Consider the following 22,064-nt stretch of genomic DNA (forward strand, 5'->3'; position numbering starts at 1 on the left):
CCAATACCTAACGTGTGAACCACTCAACCACCTAAAACTTTTTATTAATTTTTTAATTCAATGGAAGGCACCTGACCAATCCCTTGTCATATAAATATAATGAACATCTAATAATTTCGAAACTAATGTAGAACAAATAATTCTCATTCCTTGATCGGGATTAGTGACAAAATCATGTAAAATTTGATGAGGTGATGGGAATAGTTTTTTTTTAAAAAAAATAAGTTTTAACTTATGGTCTCTACTCTTAATAATTATCAGACTAAGACATCAAATTTTTAATGTAGACTGGGATAAAATTTCAAATAAATAAGTAATATTAGGGATACCACAAGTCTACAACTATTACTATATGAAGTTACAAATTGATACATTACCAAGCAGCAAAACACATTTCAAACATTCATTTATTAGGTGATTGAAAATGAAATCCACAATACGAAACTTTTTGTACACGATACGATACGTATCATGTATCATATGATACTGACAACTATGACTATACCTGTTAACCCAAAACAAATCTTGAACAATTTGTCTGGGAAGCCTGTCATTGTGAAGAGTACTATCAGCTTTGTCAAATTGTTCTACGCGGTGGCACTAGTATTTATTTAAGCTGCGCATCATCAAGTTCATACAAAGGAAAAGCCTACCTTAATATATTAGCCTTCTCGAGATCATGAATGAGAGAATTGAGAGCTTGAATCAGGTTGCTCTACAGGGAAATATTGATGACTTCTACAACTTGATCAAGAACGATGTAAAACTTTTGGAGCGCATTGATGAGCTCTCATTTGTTAATACTCCTTTACACAAATCTACATATGCTGGGCACATCCCCTTTTCCATTGAGATGATGAAATTAAAGCCCTCTTTTGTCAGCAAGCCAAATCCAAATGGGCATTGCCCCATTCACCTTGCTCTAGGAAATGGGCATACAGAGATGGTGTGTCAGCTTCTACAACACAATGCGGACCTTGTTCATGTCAAAGGAATGGAGTGTATGACACCACGGCATTATGCAGCAAAAACAAATGATCACCTTACTTTATTAGAAATTTTTTTATCAATCTGTCCTGATTCTATTACAGATGTGACAAAACGAAATGAGGCTACTCTTCATATAGCCCTCAAGTACAACAAGTTGGAGGCTTTTAAATTCTTGGTGGGATGGCTCCTAAGGAAGTGGCCTTCTTGGAGGGAAATCCTGAAGCTAAAGGATGTGGAAGGCAATACTATATTGCACATTGTAGTATCCAAAAATCAAACCCAGGCAAGCTCTCTCTCTTTTCCTTAGTTAGTTATGATTTTTAATTCCAAATTAACATCTACTTCTAAAAATAAAATAAAAAAGAACCAAAAAACATCTACTTAGGTTGAGTTTGTACGTATAAGTTGTTGGAAAATTGTGTTTTATTGAGTTAAAAATGAGCGTTTGTAAAAAAAAAAAAAAAAAAAACTATGAAGAGTTGTGGTTGTAAAACAGAGTTTTGGGTTTTAAAAATTCTATTTTAATCCTCCAAAACGCCTAATCAAACAGACCCTTAGTATTAAAAAACTATGAATAATATTAAAGTACAAAATAACAGTTTCTTAATATATTTTAACTCAATTTTTCGCCAAGAATCTTGTAGTTCAATTGTTAGAAAGCATCTTATGGTGTTTTTAACTGAGACATTCAATGTTGAAATTCCCTTTCTCCCAACCATCGAAGAAAAAATATATATATAACAACAAAACCTCAATATTCTATTACGCTAAAATACATAGTAATTTCCCTCTTAAAGTCCATTTAGGAATATTTTATTTAGCTGAAACTGAAAACTTTTTATTGAAAGTAAGGATGACAATTTTGCCTTACCCCACTTGACCTGCCCCTCCTTGCTTCACCCCAGACAGGTTTTTCCCGCCCCACAAAGGTAGTGGGGTGGGGATGGGGCGAGATTTTAGTCCCACACCACGGGGTGGGACAAGGATAGGTTTCGACTTTTTAGACCCAACCCATTCTACCCCGCCCCATCCCAGACCGCTCCACATTGATAAGGGTTAAATTGTAAATTTTTTATACCCTAAAACCTTACTATTTAAACAAACATATCATCAATTTATTTTATTCTACTCAACAAGACTTTCTACGTCTTTTTTTTTTCTCTAGCAAGGTTAGAAATAAGGTACCAATTTTAACATTTTCTTTTGTCTTTCCTATAAACAAATTTAAATACTATTGAATCATTGAATTTGTATTATCATATTTTTGTTTTTGTTGTGATATTGTCTTGTTAAACACTTTAATAATATTATTCAATTTTTGCTAAAAAGTAGTTTGATTTGATGAGATAAATTTATTTATAATTTCAAGTATATTTTTATTAATGAAACAGATTTTATTAAAAACAATTGTAATAGTTATGGGCAAATTAACAAGAAGTAGAGTTTTACGGGGCGGGCCAAGGCTTCACAGAGCCCCAAGGGGCAGGGATGGGGTAAGAAAATTTTCTCCATCATGCGGGGTGGGGCAGGGTGGGGATAGAGTAAGACAAAACTATGTGGAGTGGGGGCGAAGACCCCATCCTTCGAACCCACCCCGCCCCATTGCCATCCCTAGCTAAAAGTACTGTAAATAAAGCTAAAAAGTAGCTGAAATAGTACAGTGAGACCTATGAATAATACCAAAAAGTACAATGGAACTCATGAATAGTAACAAAAATAAGCTAAATAGTAAAATAAAAAAAATAAAAAAACTGACTTTTTAAGCCATGCCAAATGCACACTTAATGTCCAAGATCAAAGAGACTGGAAAAAATAACCATCTTTCATTTTATTATGAAACCTATTTTGACGACATTTATGGTTGCAATACTCAAATATAGTAGATTGTTTTTCCATCATTCACAAATCAAATAAAAATTATATTTATATTGTAGATGGTTTTTTCATCATGGCCTCCCCAGCTAGCTCCCTTGGTCTATGTATAATTCCGTCTCTAGGAACATATAAAAAAGTTATCTTATCTTTAGAGATTCATTGGCTTTGTAAATTAGAAGTAATAAAACATAATTTAAGAGAGAGGTCTTATGAATTTGGAATAAGAAAAGGGAAGACGGACGAACTTACTTAAACAAGATCTATTCTATGGTCCATACGGCTATGCCCTTGATCTCAAAGAAAAGGGATGGCGGTTGAGACTGTAGAGTAATATTTTACATAGCTGATGAGATTTGTGACAGTATTGTATCACTACATTATGCATGCAGGCTGTGTCTCACTTATTAGCTTGTGGTGGGATATTTGTATACATAAACTATAAGAACTAGTCACTAACCCGTATGATGCACGGGAAAATTACTGAAAATGAAATCTAATGAATGCAAAACAATTATGCAAAATACCATTTAAATTAAAAGACAAATATTAGTAAATGTCGTTATCCTTAACTATTTGTGTTACATCTAGAGTTTCATATCTAAACTATTGCAATACTACTTGTAGCAACTGAAGCTCACAATATAAGTATATTTTACGAGGCCAAAACTTAGATTATCTCAAGCTCCCCTTAGCCTTACAAAGCCCCTAACAAAATTTCTTTTGTATTGAATTTGATTTCAGAGGACTTATTCAAATTTATTTGAATTAAACCTCACAAATTAGAAAGAAAAAATAAATAACATTACAACATTGTAGCTGATTAATATAGAAATAAACTACCAATTTAACATGATAAATCACTATTAGTAATTTAGAAAGCAAAAATTAACAAAATTAAAGTTGTTACCCATTTAACCTAAAACTTTTCATATTCTAAAGTTGTCAAACACCTATTGACAAATAACTATTAATATAAAAATATTCAATAATTACTTCAATACTGCAAGTTGTTCATACTGTAAAAAATTTGAGAGAATAACACAGTAAGCATCTTAAACTCTTTCTTGCTTGGATCCTACGAACCGATATATATATAGCAATGGAGACAGAACATGCCATTAAAGAGACAACCAATTACGATAGTGTTGGAGGCAAAGCAAAAGATTAAAAAAAAACTGAAGAAGCAAGCGATTTGGCTAGCATACTAGCTAGTTAATTTATATCAAAAGACATGAAAATCTTACAATCAAATAGAATCCGTAAGTAAATAAATACATGTGATACAATCAGATAAATAAAAGGTTTGTCAAGATGATCAAGTTTAGCAATGAAAAAGACGCAGCAGCTATTGATGAGGGTAATCTCTATCTTAAACTTGTGATAATGATGAAGATGCAACAACTACTAATTATGCAAATCTAGCATAATCTTATTTTGATTCAACTACAACAAAAATGATGATAATTACCATAAAAATATTATATCAAAAAACAATCTTTTATGATATAGCCAAGAGTACAATCAAAGCTAGCTAATAGAAGGAATTTTAAATCGATTTCAATGATGAAGGAGGGATTCACTTAAATGAGGAGACCACGAAAAAAGGAGAAGTATCATGTTTTGAGTATAATATTGAATTTTAAACTCTATAATTTAATTTGCTAACTACTAAAATACCTTAGGAAATTGAATTTCTGCAAGCACGAATTGCATCATTCAATTGAATTTCTACATGCACGTATACTACTAAAACTCTATCATTCAATTTTCTAACTACTAAAACTCTATCACACAGATACTACTAAAACTCTATCACACATATTACACAATATAAACCAATAATGTTACCGTCTCAAACATTAAAAAAAAAATATTTTTTTTTTAAAAATATTTTTTAAAAAAAACAAATCAATTTTAAACATAGAAACAACCAATCATATATCAGTACAAATACCCAACCTAAATACATAAAAACTCATATATGACCCACAACACGAAAGTGGTAGTAACAAAAAATTTTAAAAAAAAAATCAGCAATAAAAAAGAACAACACTATTAATCTAATCCTTACATTGAACTATTATGCAAGCAGCCACAAGAATAGAGGTCAAGAGCAACTGGGATTTAGAGATACCTAAACTAAATCATCTAGCTTTTCAGTATTAATAAAGTGCAAGGAGAGGAAGAGATGAAGGAGTTAGAAAGCCAAAGTCTGGCGTTAGAAAGCTGAAGGGTTGCCGTTTGAGATTGTAACTGTGGAACACAAAGGGTTGCTGTTTAAAATTGTAACCATGAAACACAAAGGGTTGCTATCTAAAATTGTAACCGTGAAACACAAAGGGTTGAGAATTATTTTCTTTTTATTAGTATTTTTAAATTTTAGAAAACTAATTTTAAATTGTAGGAAAATTCAGGAAAAAGAATGGCAATGACATAGCAGCTGGTTTGACTTAAATGTTACGTTTCAACTTTTAGTAATAATAATAATATAGATTTAGAGGGTAAAACAGCGTTGGACATCTTGCAAGAACAACCCCAAGAAGTAGAAAACAGCAAGATGAGGGCTATACTAGACCGCGCTGGTGCTTTAACAGCTTCATCTCTTCCTACTGTTACTTCTTCTTATGCACATTACCTAATGCTGCCCAAAACTTATGAGAGAGTAATAATACTTATTGGGCGTCAACTGAAGGGAATGACAGACGAAAGGCGCAATGCGTTGCTGGTGGTTGCTGCACTGCTTGTAACAGTGAGCTATCAAGCGGCAATCACTCCTCCTGGGGTACTTTGGCAAGATGATCACTTCAAATACAATACCACAGATGTACTCCGACGTAGCCCAGATGATCTGTTCAAATTGCATATCATAGCACCACATAGAGCAGGGTCAGCCACTGCTAGGAGAACAGACCCTTATGCGATATTCTTGATTTTTAATACTATTATATTTTTGTCCTCAACCGCAACAATGGCTTTCCTCGTTCCACCACACAGATTCGTTGGTGCGTTTTTAGTCGGAGTCTCTGTATACCTCTGTTTCGGCTATTTTAGTTCATTGATGATCATAACCCAGGCTCCAGACTGGTTAGTTAAATTGTTCTTATTTCAACACTTATTATCATCATGATTATCAACAACAACAAAAAACCACTTATTATCATCATCATAGTAGGAGCCACTTTAATCATTGCACGTAAAGATTTAGGTTATTTGCTGAATCTTATCTGGAAGGAACTAAAAAAATATATATAGCCGAGCTTGGAGCTATTGATTCTAGAATGTGTCAGTTTGTATTTTTGTTTACTAATAAATTTCGAGAATAAAATTTAGCTTGTATAGGCATGGTTGGAAGTACCCAACGCCATCTATGAATAAAATTTAGCTTGTATTGCAATAAAACAGTCTGATTGGATTATCATCGCCTTTTTTTTTGTTTTTTTTCTTTTTTCTTTTTTTTTTCTTTTTTTTTTTTTGAGTTTGCAATCAAATTCCTCATACTTTCTGTCACACACCTTAATGGCAAAATCCACTTGCGTTCAAATTTTATCGTCTTTCAGCTAATATATAATTTTTTATAATCCCCATTATCCTGTCGTTAGGAGTTATTTGCTTCGTACATTTCACAAGTTAAGATGAATTTTGTCAAAACACAGGCCACAAATCTTCACAAAAACCAATGAGTTTCAGTTAACTCAACTGATAATGTCTCTGATAGTTGAATAAAAAATTTGGAATTCAATCCCCACCTACACTAAAAATTGATTGATATCTTGGTTTGATGATAAAGAACATCAGAAACAGACACCATAGATTGAAACTCTCTAAAAAACATCTTCAGAAAAATTACTAATAATTTCGGTCTACCAATTAAGTCCATTCAAATTCAACGTACAAACATTCTCAAAAAAAAAAAAAAAATTCAAGGTACAATTGCCCATTATATGAACACCCATGGATGAAATATTAAATAATTTTAGTTCTAGGTGCAGGGTGTGACGACCTCCACCTTAAATGTATACTCTAAAAAGAAAGCAAGATTTGGTTGGTTATCACAGTGGGTTTTGAGTAACCTTAATCAGACCAACTGGGTTTTGGCTAGGGGCTTACACGTTACAGCTGGGTGGCACATTCTTGCTTTCCCTCATCACGGTTTGATCCCATCAAAAGAGTCAATTACATACTCTACCAACCAGTATTTTTCATACCGGTACTTAATTAGGCTAGTAAAAAACACTTCAATTTCATGTTTTTTTTTTTTTTATGAATTCGATTTCATGTTAGTTTAAAATACTAGCATTAATCGGAGAAATATCAAATTTCAGCCAAAAAATGCTATATAGAAATCATGTCGGAGAAAATGCTATTCTGGAGTCATATCGGAGAAAATATCAAATTTCAGAAAAAAATATAAATTAATCAAAAAAATAATTTAGACTAAAATAAAAATTGCACTCTCTAAGTCTAACTAAAATTCATTTCAGTCCTCTAATTTACTTTCGTTCGATTGTGTCCTCTAAGTTTCAAACTTAATAGCATTTTTTAATGAAATTGGATAGAATGCCTAAATTGAATAAATTTAAAACTTACAAGACTCAATTAAATGAAAATAAAATTAGATAACTAGAATGAATTTCAGTCAAACTTATAAAGTGCAATTTGCATTTTAACCAAAAAATAATTAGGGGCGGCAAAATTGGACACGACCCGCAAACCCGACACGACACGAAATGAGTAGGTTATAGGTTAAGGTTTAATGGGTTTGTGTCATATTCGGGTTGGCACGACACACTCATTTAATAAACGGGTTGGGTTAGTGTTCAACAAATGAAACCCGTTTGACCTGTTAAATTAAATGACATTTTACCAATATACCCTTCAAACCCTAAGTATATAAACTTATTAGTTATTGTGGTTTATTTTCTTTAACATATTGTGATTGATTATTTGTGATATTAAGATATAATTTAGTTTTGAATGATTATTTGTGATGAAGCTCAAAGATGACCTCGTCAGTATGCTCCTCGTCGTTATCGATGGACAGTCCGCGATGCCCGTTTAAAAGACAAGAAACGAAAAGAGAGATCACCAGCGTGGTGCCAGTTATGGACACTCCGATGCCTAAGTCAGATTATTGCTCTCAGTTGATAGTATAGTTGCAATATGTTCTATTTTTCGTGAGGCAGACTTACCTGGGTTGGCTAGCCTTTTATAGTTTGCTTTCTAGAGAATCCTTTTTGCCTGTTAATGCTCTTCCAGGCGTTTTCACCTGAATGAATATCAGCATTTAATGGCAGTGATGATTCTCTTTAAAGCGTAATGTCTGACGGTTGGCTCATCAAAGCTTCTATAACTAATACGGCGCATTTACTGGTTGTCAGCAGGCCTGATGGAGTTAACTTCTGGCTTTAATACTCATAGGCTCGTCTATTCATATGGACGGCCTTTCATTATTTGCTCGTGCGAGTCATCCCGACTTAGATGCGGTTTATGGTCATCCTTAAACTGGACGACCGTTCTACTGATACTCGTCAATTTGTAATGCATCCAGTTACTCTCTTTTTTCAAAATTTTATATTAAAAATATTTATATGTTTGTTTTTTCATTTTTTTTTTTTTTCATTATGATAAAATCTGATAAACAGACGGACACAACTGACCTATTTAATAAATGGATCATGTTAGGGTTGGGAATCTTGACCCATTTAATAAACATATCAGATTAATATTGACCTATATAGTCAAATGCTCATGAGTTGACACAACACAAATCTGACATGCGAACACAAATAGTCAACCCCTAAGAATAACAAATAGCTCACATCATCACGCGGTCACTTTTTTCTGATATTAACCGCTCTCTTCTAATTTTGTTGTCCAAAACATCCTCATGTCTGTTTCTTTTTTATTTTGCTAAGTGTGCCCCTGCATGACAAATTGACAATCGGCCCCTACACCCACGTGTTCAATTCAGTGCACAATTGAAAAGCAACTTGTTTATTATTATTAATGAGCTAATATGTTAGATAGAAATTAGCATATTATGTGATATATGTGCTAATAAATTTTAAATATTTTTACCAAATTATATGAATTTTAACCATTAAACACACACATGTATAAGACATAAATAGAAATACACAAATAGTTGTATTTTTTTATTATAGGCGAAAATGCACTTTTAGTCCCTACATTTTGGGCCAATTCTCGATTTGGTCCCTAAATTGATTTCACTCCTAAATCAGTCCCTGATTTCAAAACATCGTTTTTATTTTGGTCCCTGCCAATTAAAAATCAAACGTGGCATACAGAATGCACTGTTTACTGACATAGCTAATAAAAAAATTATATTTAGCATTTTTTTAAATGCCACATCAACATTTAAATTGATGAAAAAAGCCAACGCAGAAATTTTGTTTTTAAAAAAAGTAAATTAAATTTTTTAAAAAAACATTAAATCTAATTTAAACTAAAATCATTTCTAAAAAAAATAAAAAAAAAATCATTATCTCTTTAATTCTTTTTGTTTTTGTTTTTATTTTTCTTTAACATCATCAACTTTAAAAAAATCCCTACACTCAAAGACTAATCTCAAATTCTCTCACTCTCTTCACGCTCCATGGATAGATCTCTCTCTAACTCACCCTCTTTCTTTTCCTCTCTTACTGGTGGTGGTGGTGGAGTCATCCCACGATGAGGAGCTGGAGGAGTCGCGGTGGACGGATCGAGTTGGCGTAGACGGACTAGACCTCAATCTGCGTTAGAGGGAGCTGATTTGGTTGGAGGTTGGGGGAAGAGAGAGATCGTAGATCTGGGTTTACCTCAGTCTGCGTGGCCTTCGTCACAAGCACAAAAGCAGCAAAAATATGTCTCAAATCATAATGGTTCAAGTATGAGAGCTGGCGTTTTGCTTACCATATGAAAATATTTAAAGCTCTCTTTCTTAGATCAAAATCTCCCTCTCTCTCTTTCATCTTTCTAAAGCTCTAAAACTCTAAAGTCTCTCTCTTAAATCGTAGATCTGGGAAAATCTCTAAAGCTCTCTCTCGGATCAATAGTTGTGAAGTGGTGGTTGGTCCGGTGGTGGGTGAGGGTGGATTGTTGGATGGGTTTGTTGTTGACGTGGGTTGAAGTGGCTTGATGGACTGATCGGTGACAATGGTGGTGATTGGTGGTCTGATATGTTCATGTGGGTTTCAGATTGCAAGATTAGTTGGTTGGTTGGTTAGATCAATGACCATTGGTTGGGTCTGTTGAATGCAAAGCACAACAATGTGGGTTGGGGTTGGGTTTTGGGTTATAGCTATGTTTATTTTAAATTTCTGGGTTTTTTGTTCATGTGGATTTGATGATTTTTCTGGGTTTATGGGTTTGATTTGTTGGAGGTTTCGGTGGAAGATAGGGGATTTGAAAGAATTTTTGCATGTTTATTTGCTAAAAAAATGTAATAAAAGAAAAGAAAAGAAAATATTGATTATTTAATTTTCTGGGCAACCTTCATGTTCTTTCCCAAAGAACATGAAGAACATGTTACTTTGTTCTTCCGAAAATAATGAAAAGAAAATAAGAAAATAATTTAATACTCTTTTTAATTAGATTGTATTTTATTTTATTTTTTGTTTCTTTTTTTTTATATTTTTTACAATTAAAATTAAATTTGAGAAATTAAATTTTTTTTGCTTTTATTTTCAATTAATTTATATACTGATGTGGCATTTTAAAATATTTTTTTAATGACCACATCAGCTCTATAATTAACCACGTCAACATCTAACACGCCAACAATACGCTCCACTTGCCACATTTGATTTTTCTGTTACTGAGTTGATGGCAGGGATCAAAATAAAAACAATTTTCTGAAATCAGGGACTAACCTAGGAGTGAAATCAATTTAGGGACCAAATCGAGAATCGGCTCAAAATGTAGGGACCAAAAGTGCATTTTCGCCTTTATTATAATATATAAAGTTGGCTATTAAAGTGGAATTGGTGTAGTAACTTACGGTAGTAGATTGTCATACTTTATTTTATTGTTTTGGGTGATAGTGCATGGTGCCTTTTAAAATGGAATTGGTTTGAAACTTTGAATGGTTAGTTGCTAAAATTTCATAAAATCAGTTCATTGCAGTGTGAATTGTAGTGTTGAGCTGTCTACATAGTATGTATTTTGTTTGTATTTGCCTCTTTTTGTTCGTTCAATTATTTGTTTATATGTTGATAATACAAATATAATAATCGGTAATTTTCAAGATTTAAAAGAAGATCATGTTCTCTTTAATATATAAATTGCATTGTAATGTATTAAGAAACAATTATTTTGTGCTTGTTTATTTGTTAATAGTTTTTTAATACTAAATATAATTTGGATTTTACTTCGTTCTCCCTTAATCAAACATCTAGCTTCGTCCTTGAATCTAAAATGTCTAAAACACACCAAAATGACTCGAAATTATTCCCAAGGTGGGACATGGGTGTTATTGTTCTGGTTTGTATACCGGTACAAGATTTTTCAATCATTCTAGCCATAATAGAAATGTAATATAATAGCTATTTTTATAGTTCAACTCTTGTCTAACCTCAGTCTCTGTTAGGGTACTTTTTTTCTTACACCTAATTTTATTTAAGTACTACCTATTTATTTTCAAATACCACTAATAAGTTATTGGGTTTTCCCAAATATTTTTTGCTCTATTATTATGTTAATTACAAATATTTCATATCTCATTATCTAAATTGGGTCCTGATATAAACTATTACAAAAAGCCCAAAAAACTCATATTTTATCCAATTTTATTATCATTATTTAGCTAAGCCCAAAACCGGCCCTATGAGCCCTATTCTATTTAAAACCCAAGAATACTTATGCTTGGAAATATTTGAAAAGCCCATGATTCAAGTCCATGGAAAAACAATTTTATCAATGGAATTCAAATCCATAATCAAAGCCCATGATTTAAACTCATGGCAATTTTATCAATGGAATTCAAATTCATAATCAAAGCCCATGATTTAAACCCATGGCAATTTATTTATCCAAAACCCAATTCACATTGGCAATATCAAAGCCCAATTCTTATTGGCACTATCAAAGCTCAATTTTCATTGACAACATCAAAGCCCAATTCTCATTGGCGTAATCAAAACCCAGTTCTCACTGGCAATATTTAAAGCCCAATTTTCATTGACAACATCAAAGTCCAATTCTCATTGGCAATATCAAAGAAGTCCAATTCTCATTGGCAACATCAAAAGCCCAATTCTCATTGGCAATATCAAACCCCAGTTCTCGCTTGCAATATTTAAAGCCCAATTCTCATTGGCAATATCAAAAGCCCAACTTACGTTGGCACTATTAAAAGCCCAAGGTTATTAATACTTGGAAAATACTATATCATAATTATTTCACTTAAAAGTCCAATAATGAACAATACTTTAAATTCTTAAACCTATTACTACAATATTACAAGCTCATAGAATTTATGAATTATCTATTCTCAAAACTCATGGCAATCATCTTATAAAAGCCCATGGAAAGTTATGATTATTTATCTTGGACCCATGAAATTTATTTATTTCATATCATATTATAAACTCATGTTCACTATTTATCTTACATCACAACATTCATAATATCTATTTCCAAAACTCATGATAATTATTCACCTTACAAGCATATTATGATTATCTATAGAAAAACCCATGAGACTATCACATTATTCCACTATGGTGGTTGTTACCGTATTTTATTTGAAACCCATGGATATTACCTCTATTTAAAACCCACTGTAAATATTATTCTCAAGAAATATTAGAGGTCATTATTTAAAAGCCCCCAAATAAAATGTCATTTGCAAAATAATCCATTGCAAAATTATGAGAAACTATACAAGTTGTTATTTAAAACCCATGGAAATTAATACCCAAAACCTATCATAAATATTTATTAAAGCTCATGGATTCATTTTATTTCTACTAACAACTAAAGCCCATATGGAATAAAAATCCATGGCAATATATGGTAGCTTTGTCCATTTTGTAGGACTCACAATGAGAAAGCAAAAGGATAGGCCCAAGTGGAAAGAACCACCAAGTTAGAGGCCCACCAAAATACTCAGCTCTCGTGGCCAAGCCCAACATGAAATCTCAGCCAAAATAGCCCATGTGCGCAAACTGACCCTGCTAAAGAACTCCATTCAGTTCTGTCTTCTGCTGGAGGTCACCTCAAGAAGCAACTAAGCTCCCAAACCAAATTAGGAGTTGGCCACCTGTCCCACTGCCAACTCTGACGTGAACATACCAAAGGCTGACACCTAAAGGCTAATGGGCAATAAATACCCTTCTTCCCCAAGTTTTGGTCACAACTCAAGGAAGCCATAACCAAGACCTCCAAGCTCATGAAACTGTCAACCAAATAGTTTATTTTATTACTAAAAATGTATGTAATTGGTTCATGAACCAAGCCCATGAATCTTAAAGGGGAAAATTTGGAAACATGTGGTTTAGAAGGCATAAAAGGATCTCTAACAGAACCCTCTGAAGTAGGCTTAAACTTTGACACCTAGCTTGGGGTGTTGAATCCTACTTCCTAGGATCCAAATCTCAGTTGTAACACTAGGATTCCTCCTTAATACCTGCTTTAATCCCATTGGTTGAAAACATCTCAGAATTCTTAACATTTAATGCAAGATTATGGTGATTTTTACCCATGTGTGACATTGTCCAAAGAAGCAAAACAGCCCCAAAAGCAAATTTCTCATTTTAGGCCAAATCCTAGGATAATTAATTATGTTGTCCTGCCCCTGATCAGTCCTACATTTTTGGACTTTTGCTAATCAATTCCTTAAACTTAACTATAAAAGGTAACTACCATCAACTCATGGAGGACAACAAATCTTATCATAAAATTCCTCACCCATCATACTATTTTTAGTCCATAAGTCAATCCCTTAAGTTTAGAAACTAGACTTTAGTCCATAAATGCTCGTATACACTTACCCATAAACATCATATTCCATCTTCTCAGAAAATCTCAGCACCTTAAAATAGACACAAACCAACCCCTTTGAAATTTCTGACTTTCTTGCCACTTTGCTTGTGGTTCAACTCTCCCCAAGCTCATAAATCATTCCCCTTAGCCCACACGCACTTAGCTTCAAACATTCCCATTCTTTTTTTGCATATTCACTGCTGCGACTTAAATAATGCTCCCAAATGCAGCATTGTCGCGAAGTAATAACTCGGAAAGTTCGAGGTCAAATTCACAAGAAAAAGGGAATTGATTAGCAAACCACAATAGAATAAAACTAAAATAATAAAGTTTAACTAAAGAGATTTTTGATAGTTTAGTAAAGGTAATTTAAATTGAGAAAAAAAAATAACAATATATTCAAGCGTTAAGGTTTAGGGATCTACACACAACACATCTATTGGTAGCCTTAACACTATTTATTTTATAACTCAACTAAAATTCATACGAAGGATGATCTTAGTCGGATGATTTAACAATAAAAATCAAGAATTAATTGTCTAAGGTAGTTTCATGCAACTGATTGATTTTAGGCAAAACAAAACTAGTGAATTAGTTCACAAGGAATACTAAGCATTTAACATGCCCGGAGTTTACGATAAATCAAAGGATTATACAGAACTAAACACTTTTCTAGATGAGTAAAACAATCAAAAACATAAAAACATAAGCATTAAAACCAATAAATAATTGTTAAGAGCATACCAATAAACGATTGGGTTTCACCCCTTGCCTTAGCAAGGCTTCTAAGCAAGCCATAACATAAATAAAATTCTAAAAACTGTAAAGAAACTTTAAGAAAACCTAAATTATGTTCTACAGCAGCTCCCCCCTCTGAATTTTGCCCTAAAGAGCCTTTAAATAGGTCAAGGAATCCTATTACAAGTTGAATTCCCGATTAGAGAAAATCCCAGGTTTTTAGGCTTCACTTAACCAACGTTTTTGGCCCATTGAACTTCATAATTCAGACTTTTGGTAAACTAAAAAGTTGTAGCCATTTAAATTAGCTTTCCAGCCCAACTTGAATTATCTCGATTGGAATCCTAATACTAACTGGTGCGCAAGCTGAAATCCTAATCCGAATTGGGCTTGGATTAGGTGCAAATTTCTTTTGATTCCTTGCTCCAATTGGACTTGAATTTAATTGGGTTGGCCTTCTTTGACTTCATCATGGCCCTTGTAAAGTTAAAGTCCATTAGCTTTCTTCTTTGCACAAATCCACTTATTTAATTTTATTATCCTACAAAAGACAAATTCACGTATTAAAATTCAATTAAGCACAAAATTGATTATTTAGCATTATTTTAAAATCAATTATAAAACGCATGAATTAACTCAAAATAAGTATGATAATGCTTTTCTAATAATGATATAAATATGCAAAATTAAGCTATTATCATTCACAGCCAATAAATGTTTCCTAATCAGTCACAAACAACTCTTTACCCATTAAAGCCTTAGCCTCAACATTAACTCCATCACACCACCACAAGCTTAAATACCTACTCACTCAAAAATAGCCTCCACTACACCATTCATGCCCCACATATAGATATTCCAAAAATCTTAGTTCAATATGTGCTTCACTGAGCTGGAATCTCTCTCTCCCTTCATTCCATCCTATTTTTTCCTCTTTTATTTGTAATTATGAAGCCTTTAATCCTTGTTTATTGTTATTATGATGAAAGTCATAATGTTTTGGATACTATGGAAGTTTTTCCTTTTGTTGAACTAATAATAACAAGAAAAACATATGATTTTTACCATGTAAATACACTCATTAACCTGTCAGACACCTACCGCTGGAGGTCTGTCATATACACTGCTAGACCATTTTTCTCTTGTGTATTTTTCATAACGGACCCAATTTTATATTAACCAACTATAGAGGAAAGGCATAATTTTTACTTTGCAAATACATTTATTGATTTTCCAAATATCTTGCTTACCGCTAGACTATTATTTAAGAATTTGTTGCGGTGGGTCATCCTTTATGCTAGCTTATCTTTGCAGAAGGTATTTTTGGGGCCTTATTATAATCTTTTTTGGATGCAACCTAGACCCTTAGTAAAATGGGTCTTTCACACTTCACTGATAGCCTTTGGGCCATGTTCCAAGCCTAAAGTCGAGTCTCAATCTTAACTCCCCTAACATCATATGGCAATGAAAAAAAAAAACCCAACAATCTCTCTAAAGGTTTTTTATTTTTTGCTGATTTTTTTTCTTTCTTAGATAGTTGTAAGAAAAACAAAAGATAGTTGTAATACATTTTTCTCAAAAAAAAAAAAAAAAAAAAAAAAAAGATAGATGTAATAAATAAGAAAGGAAAAAAATGCTCTAGAATTAAATAATTTGGTAAATGGTAAGTAATAAATGTGCAATAATACCATACATTTATTAGAATCTTTTATAGAGATAGGTTCAAGTGTAACTCCATAAAAGTTACACTTTTTATAGACCATTAGAGCCTGATTTTTGTTTTTGTTTTCAAATCAGTATAAAAACAATTTTCAAAAAATTGAACTTGAAACTAGTTTTCAGCTAATAATTTTTATATTATGAGTCCGTTTGGATAGTACTTATTGCTGAAAACTGAAAACTGAAAACACTGTAACAAAATAATTTTAAAATGTGTGAATAGTACCGCGGGACCCATTTTTAATGAAAAAGTTGCTGAAAAGTGAAATTTGTGGGTCCGTGAACAGTGCACGAATGCACTGTTCACAGAAGATTTAGTCAACACTTGCGGCTGGAGGAAAAAAAAAAAAAAACTTAAAACGCAGACGCAGGAATAAGTTTATCCAAACGCCCTCTATATGTTTAGCTCCCACTTTTAAGAACAATTTTCAAAATACTAAAAAAAAAAAAAAATTGTTTGGAAGATCATTTCTATTTTTTGAGATTTTTTTTTAAAAATATTTACAAAAAGTAACGTGTAGAATTTATAGATTACTTTTTTTGTAGAATTTATAGATTACTTTTTTTGTGAATAACGATAAGTTTCAACTTTCAATTTTTTTTTTATATAATATAGAAATTTTACTTTAATCTAATCTAAGTGTATATGTGTGTGAAACTCCCTCTTAGAGACTTAAACCCCGGCCCTTGCCCCACCAACCCACAAGCACTTATACTTGTGGAGTGACCAGCGCACCAAGGGTTTGCGGTGGTACTTTTCAAATTTGAAGTGTGAGAATTTTTTTTTTTTTTTGGTAATAAAGATAAACTCCTTAATTTAAGAGATAAAATAGTTTGGACAAATATGTAGGGTCCACAATTTTCAATTTATTTACAACTATGTCATCAAAACATTTTTTGTATCCTGAAAACACCCTCTTAGTCGTTTTCAAAATCCTATTTTAAACCAGGAAAATAGGATACAGTTAGTTCAACTAGTAAAGTCTCTGATAGTTGAATAAGAGATCTGGGGTTCAATGCTGCCTACACCAAAAACTGATTGATGTCTTGGTCTGATGATAAAGAGCATCATCAGGAGCGGACGTCATAAGTTAAAACTCTCCAAAAAAACAGTATTTAGAAAATATTAGTCAAACAATAAATTCAAGTGTGGGACCCACCATTTTAAGGATCGCAAAACAAAAAAAAATATTTAAATACATTTACCAAACATGCCTTTAATTTCTATGAGATCTAATACTTAAAAATAGTCAACTGCCACATCAGGAAAATTTAATTAAGGGCATTTTTTCTCTCACCTTATTTATTACAACCTCTTTAAACATTATTTATTTTTTGGGTAAATTACAAAGTTGATTCCTATCATTTACACCATATGTCAATTTGATCCTTAACCTTTCAATTGTGTCAATTTGGTTCCTAACATTTTCAGTACTGTGTCAATTTGGTCCATGTCATTATCCTTAGGATGAAAAAAGCCAATGTGTGAAACGGAATAATGAAAAATTATTTTCTATACCACATCAACAGCCAACTGTACCACCACATCAAATTATTTTTAAAAAAATAATAATAAAAAAAAAACTCAAATTATGTTGACAACAGGGAACACAAAAATCAAACACAAACGCAAACAAAAAGAAAATCACAAAAACCAAATTATGTTTCAATCTGTAATATTTTAATTTACCTAATTAACAAAAAAGAAAAGAAATCAAGCTTAAAATTTTTCCCAGAAAACAAACATGGCCTTATCAAATTAAAAGGCCTAATTCTTTGTGATCTTTTCGGGTTTTTCCGCTAGTCTAATTCTTTTGCTCAATAGGTAAACTGCCAAGTCCAAGTTCTTGCCTCTTTCCTTTGGCTACTTTTTCCATTTTCAAAGTCTTTGGTGCCCAATGTTTGGGTCCTATTAGAATGAACTCGTCATGAAGTCCTAGGAAGGTCTCAATGTCCTATTTGTAAGTTTCGGTTAATTGTTATTTTATAATTCAAATCTAGGCTTTTTATTTGTTTTTAGCTTGAATATGGATTTGTCCATGTTGCGTCCTTGTCAAGCAGGGTGAAGGTTTTGGGTACCTCTTGAACTTTGTGGAGGATTCGGCAGGCAATCTTAAGGTAGGGTCAAGCTTGGGCAGAATGGTGATGTTGCAGAGCTTGTTGGAGGAGATGCTGGACTCATGGGTGGCCGGTAACCTTGTCGACAGCACTGAGCCCAGGGCCATGACCACCATCTTCACCATCTTGTCTTCAATAATCCCGATTGAAACTCAGATTGAATTTTCTGGGAATAAATCGAATTTTCTGACGTGGGAAGATATTCGGAATTTGATATGGCTAGAGTGCTGAACATGATAATTTTGGGGGGTTTTAATGTAATATGACGTGGCAGTATAGTTGGCAGTTGATGTGATATGAAAAATATTTTTTTATCATTCCCGTTTGACACATTAGCTTTTTCCATCCAATAGATAACTGTAAAGACTAAATTAACACAGTATTGAAAAAGTTAGGGATCAAATTGACACAATTAAAATGTTAGAGATTAAATTGAAATATAGTGTAAAAGATAGGGACCAACTTTGTAATTTACCCTTATATTTTTGATAGATCTCTGTGAACCTTTAGTGAGAGAATATTGTGCAATATTTATTTATTTTGATATATATCATTCAATATTTATTACTAACTTCTTCTCTTTTTGTACTACTAACTTCTTAAATGTTTATTAGAGTGAGAAGAGAGAGAACAATCCAGAGAAGATGAATTTGCAGAGAAGGTGAATTAGAATTACAAACAAATTCTATTCGGATAAGGTTGTGATAGTTTATATCTTATCGTAATCTATATACAATTTGATAAGATTTGGTTTGAATTTTTTTTTGGGTAAATTACATAGTTGGTCCTTATCATTTACATCATATTTCAATTTGATCCCTAACCTTTTAATGTTGTTTTAATTTGGTCCCTGCCGTTATCTCTTGGATGGAAAATTTTGATATGTGGGGGTGTAATCGGTGCGGTCCAACCGGTTTGAAGTGCGATTTTTCCACCAAACTAAAATTTTCAATTTTACCAAATTTGGTATCGACACCGAACCATAAGGGAGGAACACCAACACTGAACTAACTGGATTTCAATTGGTTTAGTTCTACCGGCTTTCAGTTGCTTCCAATTTCTTAGAAACCAAACAGATCAAAGGAAAAAAAAAAAAAAAAGACTATTTCCCTTTGCTTTCCTACATTTTCTCAGCACCCAAACACCAAGCACCAAGCAAACAAAAAAAAAACTCAAAATCATGTATATATTCAGAGAACATACCAAAATAAGAATATATATATATATTTCCCTTTGCTTTCCCAGGTTTTCTCACCACCCAAACACCAAGCACCAAGCAAAGTAGCAAACACAAAAAAAAATAAAATAAAAAAGAGAACGGCGAAGAAGCATACCGGCGAAGAAGTGTACTGAAGCAACGTGAGAGAGAGAGAGAGAGAGAGAGAGAGAGAGAGAGAGAGAGAGAGAGAAACGGAGGCATGACACTATGACAGAAAGAGAGAGATGGGGAGGAAGAGAATGACTAGAGAGGGAGAGGGGAGAACGACTGTTGCTAAAGTGAGAGAGAAATGCTAAAAAATAGGGTTAGTACTTAGTAGGGTTATAAAGAAAACCCAAAACGACGTAATTTTGGTAATAAGGAGATAAAAAATAAAAAAGCTCTTACTTGGTTTGAACTTAGGGTTACTAGTGGGAATATGTGTGTCCTTGCCACTAAGATACCAGGGAAATTTCTTGATATAATGTGTATAAATTAATATTTAATATATTTCGGTTCGGCTTCGATCGGGTTGAAATATTTGTGTTGGACACTAAAACAGAAACCGAAATTTTTAGTTTCCATAAAATGAAAACCGAAATTGAACCAAAATTTTGGCAAAGGTTCAACCGGTTTTTTCGGTTTCTCAGTTTTGGCACACCCCTATTGATATATCAAATGGAATAATAAAAAATAATTTTTCATGCCACATAAGATTTAAATAAATAAAAAATCAAATTTTGCAGATTACATCTCTCTCATCCTCACTTGCTTTGCAGATTACATCTCCCTCTCTTATCCTTCATCCTCACTCACTGGCTTTGCAGAATATTGCATTACATAATAAACATATGGACTAGTAATCAACAACTATGAGATAATTAATAAACTAAAACATTTTGCTCTAGAAACAAAACAAAACAAAATTTTGTTTTAGAATTTTCCACCCAAATCCTGTTGTTACATGGGTTCTCTTGCTTCTCCAAATCCTTCACTGTACCCACTTCCACTTCTGATAAATTAGCAAACGACTTTGATTTCCCAGTAAAGTGATTGGATAATCCCCTCCTGTGCACCAAATACCAAATCCAAATCACAACTTGTTCAAAAATCATCCCTTTTTCATAAAGAAAAAGGCAAAACTTTCACATGATAGAAATGAAATAATTGCTTGATGGGAAGGGAGTCTTCCAAAGAAGACACAGAACCAAGTCCTGGAAATTGCTCTGAACCTCTGTTGACAAAACGTCATCTTTTAGGATCGCATCCACATCATTTCATAGCAGCTGATGAAACGACACCATACTTTGTTGGTGGCAAAGACGACACCTTGATGCTAAACATGGGACCACCTAGTAGAACTAGAACCTCCATCAACCACACAAGATAACGGTCTGCTCAAGATTGTTTTTTGATTTTACAGATTTACCCTCACCCTTGTCCTCTTCGTCTTCTTCCCCTTTTAGGTTTCCAAATTATTGAGTTGCTTCTCATCATTTACAAGAAAGACAAGGTGGGATGCGTAGGATAAGGAAGTAGTGGGTGTAGGTTAATATGAGAGGGAGATGCAATTTGGGAGAGAGGGATTTTAAAATTTTCTTCAAACCTAAACTCTCGTGGGAACACACAATTTGGGTTTTTTCTTTTTTTAAAGTCTGACACGGTGGCATAATTGGCAGTTAACGTGGCATGAGAATTTATTATTTATTATTCAGTTTGATATATCAGAATTTTTTTTTTTTTTTTTTTAGAGAATTTTAAACTTATGACATTTGTTTATGAGTTTAAAACACATTTATTCTCTTAGATATTCCAACAAACACCTCATTGGCACTATTTCAAATGATAGCACCAATCCACTGCCTATCCTTTGTTTCAAATAAATGCCAATAACATCAACAAAAAAAAAATATATATATATATGTACGTATACACAACACAAGTGAGGGAATGGAAGCACTATGATGTTATGCCATAAGTCTCCATAGCAAGAAGGGTGAAATTTAAAATAAATTTTTTAAAAAAAATTATACCATAATGATCCAAAGAAAAGTAAAGTGAGAGAAATCATGAATAAATAAATAAGTAAAGTGAGAGAAATCAATGGTTGAAATAAATATGGTGAGTAAAAAAAAACCCTTAAATAAATTTTGATGATGTGATAGTTGACTATTTTTAACTATGAAATCTCATTTAACCCATCTCTTATTTTATAGTGTCATGTTAAAGGGTGGCCTTAAAGTAATTATTAATAAACCATTTTAAGAAAATTTTGACACTACTCTCTTGTGAAATATAAAAGATGGTTTGATCATTTTTCTACAAAATGTTTCTAAAAATAGTTCATAACTAATGCCTTTGGGGCATTTGTTAAATTTTTCTTATTTTATATAAGGAAATGTTAACAGATGCCCTAAGAGCATCAGTTTAAGTACTTTTAGAA

General features: G+C 32.7%; 1 protein-coding gene across 1 annotated transcript; it reads left to right on the plus strand.

Moving 5' to 3' along the window:
- The first annotated feature begins 679 nt into the window (after positions 1–679).
- LOC142606464 (ankyrin repeat-containing protein BDA1-like) lies at positions 680–18,654 on the plus strand. The gene is made up of 4 exons (XM_075777810.1): positions 680–1,273; positions 4,156–4,222; positions 5,358–5,890; positions 18,367–18,654. The coding sequence occupies exons 1-4, from the start codon at positions 680–682 to the stop codon at positions 18,652–18,654; spliced, it is 1,482 nt and encodes a 493-aa protein (XP_075633925.1).
- The last annotated feature ends 3,410 nt before the right edge of the window (positions 18,655–22,064 follow it).

Source organism: Castanea sativa, chromosome 8 (genome assembly GCF_040712315.1).
Source record: "Castanea sativa cultivar Marrone di Chiusa Pesio chromosome 8, ASM4071231v1".
NCBI lineage: Eukaryota > Viridiplantae > Streptophyta > Magnoliopsida > Fagales > Fagaceae > Castanea > Castanea sativa.